General features: G+C 37.7%; 1 protein-coding gene and 1 pseudogene across 1 annotated transcript; both read right to left on the reverse strand.

Moving 5' to 3' along the window:
• Nucleotides 1-7,440: 7,440 nt before the first annotated feature.
• LOC113276399 (protein ALTERED XYLOGLUCAN 4-like) lies at nucleotides 7,441-9,186 on the reverse strand. The gene is made up of 3 exons (XM_026526001.1): nucleotides 8,839-9,186; nucleotides 8,412-8,704; nucleotides 7,441-8,325 (listed from the first exon to the last, which is right to left on the reverse strand). The coding sequence occupies exons 1-3, from the start codon at nucleotides 9,035-9,037 to the stop codon at nucleotides 7,558-7,560; spliced, it is 1,260 nt and encodes a 419-aa protein (XP_026381786.1). The 5' UTR covers nucleotides 9,038-9,186; the 3' UTR covers nucleotides 7,441-7,557.
• Nucleotides 9,187-9,702: 516 nt separating this feature from the next.
• LOC113276398 lies at nucleotides 9,703-11,535 on the reverse strand (annotated as a pseudogene).
• Nucleotides 11,536-11,712: the final 177 nt, after the last annotated feature.

The following is an 11,712-nucleotide window of genomic DNA, read 5'->3' on the forward strand; positions in this document are numbered from 1 at the left end:
TTATATGCATCTGTCAATTGTTTGAAACACAGAAAGCAGGTGAGAAGAAAACAAGTCCTGCCATTGAAGATCTCAGACTCGCAATTATTTTTTTTTTGTCATGAGCCTCATGGTTGTGGGTCTGTGCCAAGGGTCAGAAGACAGGGTTTTGAGTTTGAGAACAACACGGAATTATTGGTGCGAGTAATCTGTTAAGCTAGTTGTGTTGTTGCCGTGACCTTTGTGGGTTTGTACCAAGGGTTTGGATACGGTTCAGAGTCTGAGATGAACGCGGAGCAGGGAATTCGAGTTACAGATACGAGTGTTTTCTTGGCCGACAAAACAGGATCAGGAAAGTTGAAAAGTTGAGTTTAAAAGGGAGATGAAACCTACAGGAAGAGAAGATCTCATACCCCCTGCTCGCACCCCTACTTTCAGCGAGCTTTTGCTCGCTGAACAACCTCCATTCCATCCACCAGTTCTGCATCCCCATTACCACCTGCATATATACATCATCTCTCCATCACCACCTGCATACAGCCATCTCCCTCATCATCCACAGCATATCATTACCACCTGTACCACCGCCGAATCGCTGCTGCAGTTCAGTTCCATCTTCCATTCACTACAACAACCTCCACCTGTTCGCACCAACTCCAACTCGCACCAACAGCAGTACAACAGTACCACCTCCACAGTTCCAGTCCATATGCCGGCTCCGTATCATCCAGTCCACAATACAATTCCACCACCTGCTTCTGTTGTTGTTTGGTTTGCTGTTACAGTTTCATATTTTTATTTTATATCACCATGAACTCCAGTAGCTAAGATCCTGATTAGGGGCAACTTCAACGTCTGAAACTTGAATTCAAATTGATATTTAAAGTGCCTGTTTTCTTGCAATTTACCTTGTTATTGCTTATTCTCCACGGTACCAATATTGTTTACGAATTATTTCTCAATCGTTTAAGTTGCAAATTGAATGGTTGTTTGGTGATTCTAATGGTAGTTGAGACCTCTTTGACCCGTAATTGTCCAGAGAATCTTAATACAAGTAGCGATACGTGGATATTGATGGAACTATAATTTTGGGCATACCAAAATCTTCCAAGGCATACTGAATGAAGACAAAAAAGGTTGTGAAATAGCAAAATCAGATAACCCCTTAACCCAAAAAAATTTTAATGGCAAATCTGCCCTTTACGTATTAGTGTTAATAATCTTGATTAGTGATTAAATATTTTGTTTAGTGATTAAAATAATTTTCAGAATTATAAGAGTTGTTTAGATGAAAAATTTGAGGAAAAAAAAATCAAAGTTTTGGTTTGGTTAAGGAGAGAAAGAGAAGGAGAAAGTGAGAAAATTCTAATTCTTGATTCAATGGAGGATGAGGAGGGTCATCATTCATCTAAAAAACCTAGGAAAATACATATCAACTACAACAATGATCCAAAAATGGCTGATTTCTTAGATTATGAGAATGATTTTACACCCACTCAAACTCAAGCTCAAACTCAAGATGATGATTTTTATGAGCCAAATCCTGATGATGAAGACATTGATGAGGAACCCAATGCTTCTAATACACAGGTACACTTATATCCTATACTTAATCTCACTTCTATAGCTCTCAATTATCAAAAGTTAGGTTTTTTGAATCATGGTTCGCGAAACAGGTTGAGGTTCGGCTCACATCTATGAGCCGAATCTACCAATTGATGAACGGTTCGGCTTACTGAATCTGTTTACTGCATGTGCCGAACTGTTTGCTAGACACTAGTTCGGCTTATATGAAAGTTTCATAGTAAGCCGAACAACATCCTGAATAGCTCGGAAAAAAAATAATTACCGGTTCGGCTTATATTTCGAAAATCGTATGAGTCGAACATCAATTTGTTATTTTTTGGGTTAAAATATTGTTATTGGTTCGGCACATATTGAGCATATCGTAATAGCCGAACCTCGTTAATGTGCTAGGTTCGGCACATATTATGATTATCGAATACGCCGAACCCCTATGCATCTCTATCTGTGACTAGGTTCGGCTTGAAATTTCATGAAATTTCATGTCGAACTGTTCATATACACTTACAGGAAGCTTTTGTGAAGAACAGTTCGGCTAAAAACGCAACTCAATTTTGAGTCGAACCCAACACTGTAACCGTCATTTCATCGATGAAAAACAGCAAATAGGAGATTGGGTTTGTAAAACTTGCTTTCTTATCCTCATTTCCGGAGTTGGAGATGCAATTGGTTCAATTTCTGGTTCAATTGATGGTTAATTTTCAGTTTCTACACCTTCATCTTCAATTGGTTCTTCTTCTTCAATTGATGGATTAGAAGACGATTTGGTTTGCCTAGTCCCTGCTTTTCTTTGTACGAGTCATTATGTGGTTGAGTTTAATCGACGATCAAATTTTTACGAATCGACAATTAATCACGATGATGAATTTTTTTTTTCGCAGGAGGGGGAAGAGTTCGGCTAGAGGAGGAGGAGGAGGAAGAAGAGATGGTAAGGGAAACTGATTTTGATTTTTTAGAAAACTGATTTTAGATTTTTGTATTAAGGGTATATAGGTAATTGAACTACCTATAGGGTACCCCTTATAAGGTCACCCAAGATGGGACTATTGTTTTGTATGCCTAGAAAGATTTTGGTATGCCCAAAATCAGGGTTCTATTGATGATGGGATTTTGTTAAATATTCATGTGTAGAGACTGACACTAGTAGATGAGTCGAGCCTATGTATTTGTCACCAGGAATAGCCTATCTCATAGAACTTAATGCATTTGTTTAAGTCACACCTAGAGAGCGTACTTCTAGGAAACTTGGTAAGTAGAATCCGGTAGTCGAGCGCTTCCGTGTCCGGTGAATTAAGAGATTGCGGATTATTTGAGCGTACTAAATATTTTAGGGTTATTAGTAATGGGTACTTTGCAGAAACATAGCTATATTGATAAGATTCTTGTTTTGTGACCGAGAAAGAGTCCTTGATCATTCTCATCCTCATATTTGCATTAACATTCAGAAATTGAATTGACAACTTTAGCTCAACTCTCCCTTAGAAACGAACCTGTTTATCCGTATACTACTAGTTAGTTTAAAGAGAAGTAAGGAATTTATTTTTGCGAGTTCGACACCTCGTCAGTAAACCACAAACTCCAGCATAAATTTTCGGTTAGAAAACTTCCGCCAGTACGCGTACCCAACCTGTCTCCTTTACCAATGTCGTATGCACAAGTGCACACAATTGGTTTCCGGCACATGGATTTATACACTAATGTGCGAACACACTATATATGCTTATATCCATAGTTGGTTACATAATATCAACTCTACATTTAAATCATTGAAACATTCTTCTATAATGTTATAATAGTCTTTATTCACAACTATCGTCATCAAAGCTATTTTCAAGATTGAAATGTCATCATTACTTTCATCACGGATAAAGATGAAAAATGGTTAAAGCGAAAGCTTACCAGTATTTCGAGAAAAAGATAGGCGAGTAAACTCGGCTCGAAATAGCAAATGTGTATGTATGAAAACTATCATACTTATACGACTTTGTCTCAAGAGTAGGAAATAGAGAGATAGACTTTTGAGTGATAGATAAGTTCAAGTCTCCACATACCTTTTAGTCGAATGAAGTTCCACTGGTTCCTTGAGTAGTTCTTCGTCTTCGTAAGATGATTTCCATGGAGTCTGGAGCTCAACTACACTAATATGTCCTAAACCGAGACTTAAGTATAAGTAGTTTAAAATCAAGACATATAATTTTGACAACTAAATTTGACAAACATGCTTGAGATAGCAACGCATGCGAGTTCGACCGAGCAGTGCTCTAACAATTTTGATTAACAAAACTATACTAAAAATAAATAATAAGGGAGATTGGTTGAATAGTCAACTGAAAAGAATAATAAACAATAAGATCATAAAAATAATTAGAAATCATTCACCCTTACCAAATATTGACTCGCATAATATGTTGGTTTCCCGCTTCTTTCTCGTTGAACTGTCAGTTCTTGAGAACTGACAAGATTAACTTTTTCTTTTGGCCAGAACTTCCTCATATGGAATGACCTCATTTTTTCTCCATTGGCTTCGTATTTTCATCCTCTTCGATATGCTGAGAAGAAATCATGGATTTGAACGAGTTCCACTTGGTCTTTGTCCCTTTTTCGCTTGTAGAGTTCACTTTTGTAGCTATTTCCATTTATATTCGGATGATTTACCTAACAAAAGGCATAAACTAGAAAACGACCATAATACAAAGTAATATGCAAGAAATATAGCTAAAACAAGTATGAACTTGACATTCAAAACATGTGAGTTTAGCACTTATCAATACCTTTTACTATGATGCACCATATGATAAATAATTCTGTTAAATCTTGGCTTGCAAATCTTTGATTTGAGACTCTCAATTTCGATGAACGAGTTTCTTGAATGCATAATATTATTGGTGATGTATTCTTTTGTGTTAGTCTTCTTATAATAGTGTTGTCGATTCTTCATGCTTCCTTAAATACATTAAGAACTTATGTCTTGGATAACTAGCTTTGGAGATGATTTTCACAAGTAGTTGATGTAGTTTTGTAATACCCTGATTTAGGCAGGACAATCCTATCGTAGTTTAGGATTGGAAAAACAAATGCACCGTTGTGGTACTCTGTTTTTAGGTTCAAAAATCAAAATCTAACAGGACAATCCTAAACTATGATAGTAGTTGTTCCGTCCTGCTTCAGTCACGAGGAAAGGAAGACGGGTTGATCATTGGGGAGGGAGCAGAAAAGTTTGAAAAAATGGTATTGGATTGTGCGTTTTGTGTATTGAAAACTATGGAGAATCTTTTCTAGGTAATGAAGGTTATTCTGTTTTCTGAATAAGCTAAGTAGCATATTTATAGTAGTTTAGAATACAGATTGCCCTTCCCGTAAGTAGTGGAGGTCGTGAGTTATGGAGAGATGGAGATGATGGGATGATGCGAGATAAATCAGGGAAGTTTCTAGAAATCCCTTCTATACTGCGCCCACAATCTCTCCAACTGTTGTAACTGTCGCATTACTTTAACTTTTCACAAGGGGTATTGCCACGCCGCATGTTGCCGTAGACCACCAGACCAATACCCCATGAATAATACCCCCATATGATGTATTTTGATGTTCTTTAAGTATTTTGGATGATTTATGGATCTCATCTTATATTGGGGTATATCGTAGCCATTGATATGTCATATGCCTTAGGGATATGTTGAGTAGAAGATGTTGTGAAAACAACTTGGCCAAGACCAACCATGGCGCACTCGTGCCCTGTTGAGGCGCCAGAGAATGACTTGGCGCGTTTGCGGGTAGTTAAGGTGTTATAATTTAGCGCGGCATTCTAATGGCATAAAAGCGGCATAGCACACACACATTTTATGCCACAATCAAAGTTAAGAGAAATATTCCAGGCCATAATCTATACGTGAGATGTTGGAGTGCTAAATTATCGCGTGGCCTTTGAATGGCTTATTTATGGTGACAAAATAGCAAATTCCATAGCGACCTATAATAGTGTGGCCATGAATCACTGTGTTATAATTTTCCTAATAAGTTGAGATCTAAAAGATGGCTCAATTTCCTTGGACTTAGCTGCCACAACTAAAATTAGATCTAGTTGGAGATGTTGATGGGAAGTGGCATGGTAGTTTATTGACGTATTTGGGTTTAGCGCGTTGTGTCCTTTAATGTGCGCTGGCACTAGCGTTTGGCTCGGTAAGTTGCGGTTTTATAGCAGCTTAGTATATTTTTCCTTGGCCACGACCAATGAGAGAGAAATTTCGGTTCATTACTTGGCCATGAGTTAAATAAGTTAATCTACAGTCTAGGGGAGTTGTAATGGCGTACTTTACACTCAAGGAGGCGTGTGGCATGTTTTGGGCCCGCGCTAGGTAAGCCGCGGCTTTAAAAGTGGCACGCCATGCCCAATGCTAACACGCAAAAATTATCGGATCTCACCCGAGCCATAGATCTTTATAATATGTGTATGACATTGTAGCATGTCTATGGCATTTCGTGGGGATTGAGCTAATGCGCGTTTGACTATGGCTCGACATTGGATAGGAATGATGTGCATAGACCATGGCCGAGAATTAGGGTTTGTCCTCAATTAAAATGGGATTCTTGTTTCAACTAGAATAGCCATGTTGGATTAGGAATAGGGCTAAGCTATCATGAGAGGCAGATTAGCCAAGATTAGATCATTTTTAGGCCATTGATTGGTCGTAGTCGTGCAAGCTTTAATGGCCATGAGAGGCACATTAGCCAAGATTAATTAGATCATTATTTTAGGCCATTGATTGGTCGTAGCCGTGCAAGATATAATGGCTATGCCACAGAGCTGGCCAGGATCCTAAAATATCGCATCTTACATTTTGGTCTTGGTCATGGCTTCCTAGGTGTTAGAATGGCTCGTGGTGTAATCCAAGGCTTCGGCCGTGGGCCAACCTATGCCACACGACATAGGCACTGGCCTTGGCCATAGCTGCCAAGGCCGAGAAATAACGCGGAGCATGGATCATGTCCTTGGCATAACTGCCAAGGCCAAAAATGTCGCACGATCTATGCCATGGCGCGGGAAATGACGCGCGCGCCACAATAATGGCCTGGGCCATAGCTACCAAAGCCGAGAATAATGCGGGGCCATGCCATAACACGGTAATGGCATGTAACCTACGCCATGGCGCGATAACGGCGTGTGCCATGAGCCATGGTCTTGGCTGTGGTTGCCAAGCTGTGCCATGGACTTAGCAAATGTTTTGGGATGATTCCAACTAAGCCATTATCCCATTCTTATCTTAGCCAAAGTGTTATTTGAAACTTGGTTTTTACAGTTGAGTTTTTCTACAACGATTGATTTTCAAAGTATTAGTCGGTGGTGTTAGAATGTGCTCATTTTTTGTAAAAGTAAAGTTTTATAAGAATAATATATTCTCAAAAAGAAAAATGAACTACAAATTTGCTATTAATTAGGTCTAATAGAAACAAAATTAAAAAATGTGAGATAGCGTGAAAATAACTGTTTATTTACATAAAATTGGTTAAAAGGACCAAAATCAACAATTCTTGGGTGAAAATGACACTTAGATTTTGATACTTTTTAAATGGACAAAAATGTAAAAATAGCCAGGATGTAAACAGTTTCATCCTACCCATTTTCAAATACTTTTTCTTATTTTTAATTTACATCAGGATGCATCCAGCTTCATCCTTACTATTTTTTAAGTTAAAGTCAGGATGAATCCAGTTTCATTCTTGTTATTTTTTTGGTGTCCATTTCACCCATATTAATTTTTACTCGTCCATTTGAACCATGTTTTAAAAATATTTGGACAAAGACCCATTTTCCGGTTTATTTATTATTAAGATAGTAAGATAAACAAAATATATACAAAAGTACGAGATAGTCAACAAACATTGTGCAACTAATACAGCGAGAATACCTCAGAGAAACAAGAAATTACAAAATACGCTTCTGAATGCTTGTCATCGGCAAGTTTAAACCAGTGTATGGGGTATTTATGAACCAAACTATCAGCAAAACTTTAGCAGCACGGATATCAACAAATCATTCCAAACATCAATTGGACCAGGCAAACACCAATGAGTACAATCATTGTGACCCTTCATATACAGGTTGTTCCAATGGAGCCCGGGATGTCCATCAGGTCGCATCATCATGGCCTTAGTTATATCCAAAATCTCAAATCTTTTCCCAACTTCTGGTTTGTTTTTAATACTCTCAAGCACTTTAACTTGAATATTCCTTAGTTCCCATTCGCTGTTACCCGCAAAGTTAACTTGTTTTTCAGTGTAAGGACTTGTTCTATTACATTTTCCTCCACCGTTCCAAGACCCATGCTCAAAATGAGAAGGCGAATATGTTCGTAGCAAGGTAACTAATCCCTTATTACACTCCTTGCAGTCGTTTACATATCGTAGTCCCAATCCGAAGGCTTTCTCAATTGCAAATGGGATTCCCAAATCAGGGACGTTTGGTTCCTCACAGTAAATACATCCTATTAGTTGACCACCTTCGTATAAGTAATTCTTCCGAAAATACCAGTGAGAAACAGAAATGACAGCATAATCTAGACCATGTAGTGTCTGCGCCCAGTTATTGTCGATCCTGTCGAGGTGTATATTAAATACACCATCCCTAGTTGAACCATTAATTTTTTTCTCTTCTGCAAAAGCCAGGAATTTTGTCCAGCAGACCATGAGAGTGAAGTTATGAGAAGGAAAGTAAAATGTTCGGAATCGATCTTCAGAGTCTTTGTGGATATCTTTTGGAGTTTCTCCCTGCAACGTTTTCGTATTCTCAGAAAATATAGATGCCTTAAAAAATCTCAGACAATTAAACATAAGATAAAGTAGCACTTACTTACTTGAGATAAGAGACAAAGAAGTGATTCCATTTGGTTTCGAGCAATGGAATCGCCAATAAACGCCAACTTCTTACCACGAAAGCTCGATAAGAATGTCTTAGGATTCAATCTTGGAAGCTCGCATTCATTTGGTTTCCATCTCCAATTCATATAATCGACATCTTTCCTTCCAAACTTCTGACAATTCCTTGAATCTGGTATCGTTGGACAACTCAAATTCGTATATATTGACAAACTAAGATCGGGAATCCATCGACCCTTAAACAAGTCACACCTTTTCTCACCTCCATTCTCTACATGCCCCATAAACAAAACATAAGATGAAAATTAGGACAGAAGTAAGACCAGGCAACAGGAAACGTATATGAACCAAAATTGAGGATGATACACAAAACTAGACAACTAGCTATTTATGTACATAATATACCCTTCTTCAGGTTGGCAGTGGCGCTGTACTTGTTAATATCATCAGAAGAGTTGGGAGAGTAGCGAATGAAAACAGTGAAAAATGAAGTAGCACCAATTATCCAAAACACAAACAACAATGTTCCTACATACAAACTATTGCTTCTAACTTTCTTGTTAGTGTAGTAAGGAAGATTATCAAAAGTAGCAAACCTACTCATCGTATTTGTTATTGTTAAAAGCTACAGAAAGAAAGATTACACAGACACCAATTACGTTGAAATCGTGAAGGCAGAGACAGACTTTTGAGTTTTCAAGCAGTAGAATTATTACATGATAAAATATATGAAAATTAAGAATTAGGGGAGGTTTTGACGTGGTAACATTTTGGTTAAACAACAGATTGTGCGCCTAATTCTTTATATGGACATCATTTAAGGTCTAAGATGATGATAAATATACGTGGTTTAAGGTCTGAGACCATCTGATCACTACGCGAGGGTCTGAAGCAAGCAAGTCTTAAAGATCTAAGGTTCATGCAATTAATCCAACCACTCAACACAAAAACATGATTACATAAATGTTATTGGTGATCTAAATAGTAGACTAAAGAGACTAGAAAATCCTGTTTTTATTTTCAAAAGTTGCTTTATGTGTTTGCAGTGACTTTTCTGGTCATCATATTCTTTTTCTTGCAAGGAAAATGGGGAGTTAGTGGAAGTCTGGAAGAGGTGTAATGTTTATTTTCTAGACGTACGTGCAAGCCTGTTACCCAAAAGCTGCCTAACAACCACTAACTGGAAGTCAAATTACATGTTGTTTAGCAAATTGAAATTCTGCTAGCAACTTATATATTATGCTAGCAAATTGAAGAATATATAAGTAATTCTTAGCAGGGTGTACGGTTTTTCTATATGACAAATATTAACAATGAAACCTTACATCGATAAGAATTTCATCTTTCTATAGTATGTATATCAATCAGTGTCTAACGGAAAAAGGAAAACCAAAACTAATATTCGTTGGCCTAATACAAAAATGAACCAATATTCATCTGCAAGAGAGCCGTCACAAACTCGTTCCATACATCTATAGGACCAGGTAAACACCAATGAACGCAATCGTTATAACCTTTCATGTACTGATTGTCCCAATGAGAACCAGGATGTCCATCAGGTCTCATCATCATTGCTCTTGTTACATCTAAAATTTCGTACCTTTTCTTATTGCCTTTCTTTTCTTCCTTCTTCTTCATTCTCTCAACGACTTGTACTTGATTACTTCTTAATTCCCATTCGGAACCTCCATAATCTATTTCTTCTTCACTGAATGGACTTGTTCTATTACAATTACCGCCACCATTCCAAGACCCGTTTTCGAAATGTGCAGGCGAAAATGTTCGTATCAAAGTAAATAAACCGTCGTTACAATCTTGGCACCGGCTGATGAACTTAAGGGCTGTGTTAAACGCCCTTCCAATGGCTAAAGCAGGACCTATATTCGTAACGTTTTGCTCGTCGCAATAGGTGCACCCTATAAGCTTTTCATTTTCATATAAGTAGCACTTTCTGAAAAACCAGTGAGCATCCGACATGATAATGTAATCTAGACCAGGTAGTTTTTGAAACCAAGTGTTATCAATCTTGTCAAGGTATATGTCGTAGACTCCAGAATTTGAACCGTTTATCTCTTTCTTCACCAGCAACTAAGAATTTTGTCCAGATTACCATCAGAGTGAAATTGTAATTAGGAAAGTAGAATGTCCGGAATCGCTCCTCAGAGTCCTTGTAAACGTCTACCGGAGTTCCAACCTGCAAAACATTACGGAACTAGCTCAACTGATGCAAGACGGATATGGTGACATTCGCCGTGCATTTGCATGTCTAATACACTATTCAAGGACACCATTATAAGCATGTCAGCGACATCTCTACATATGAACCTAAATGATTGTCACTTGTAAACATTCTCTAAAATGAAAGGGGATGATTGTTTGCGTTAGGTGCTTTATATATTTCATATATATACTTACTTGAGACAGGAGGCAAAGGAGCGATTCCATTTGGTTCCGAGCAACTGAATCACCTACAAACGCCAACTTTTTGCCTCGAACAATTGGTAAGAAAATATTTGGATCAAACCTAGGAAGTTCACATTCATTTGGTTTCCATCTACATTTCAAATAATCTACGTCACTCCTACCATTCTTACCACAATTCTTCGATGCAGGCAATGTGGGACAACTCGTATTGGTATACAATGGTCCATTAAGATCTGGAATCCAATGACCCTTGAACAAGTCACATTTCTTCTCATGATTCTCCTCTACACAAACAAAAAAGAAAAATGGTAATGTTAGATAGAACTTGTACAAAATCTGAATGTGTCAATTTTCATGAAACTAAAGCCAAACCGAGATTAACAAACATGGGTCAGTTTTGATGCAATTTTCATAAATGTATGTGTACCCTTCTGGGGTTTGATGAGGTTCCCTTCTGGGAGATCTTTGTGAGGATTGACCTTAAAAAAGTTCTGAACATTAACCTCTAAAAGGTTTGGTGAATATATTGTGAGAATACTTAAGATTGATGTTAAACCCAGTATCCATAGCAACAGCTTTGGTTTCTTGATGTAGTGGTGAAAATTTTCCAACGTAAAAACACTACTTGACATCTTTTTTAATTTTGTGTCATTACAGAAAAAGAAAAAAAGAAAAAAATCCTTGGAGCTAGGGATAGAAAATAAATTAAGCCACACCTTTAATCTTGAATTCATGGAAGAGAGTTGTCTAGTTTCAAAACACAACATGCACTAATGGAGGATTCAATCGACGGTAGGGTTGGGAGATCAGTACTAATTTGTAAATCAACCCTAGAAATATGCGGCTATCCATACA

Source organism: Papaver somniferum, chromosome 4, assembly GCF_003573695.1.
Source record: "Papaver somniferum cultivar HN1 chromosome 4, ASM357369v1, whole genome shotgun sequence".
NCBI lineage: Eukaryota > Viridiplantae > Streptophyta > Magnoliopsida > Ranunculales > Papaveraceae > Papaver > Papaver somniferum.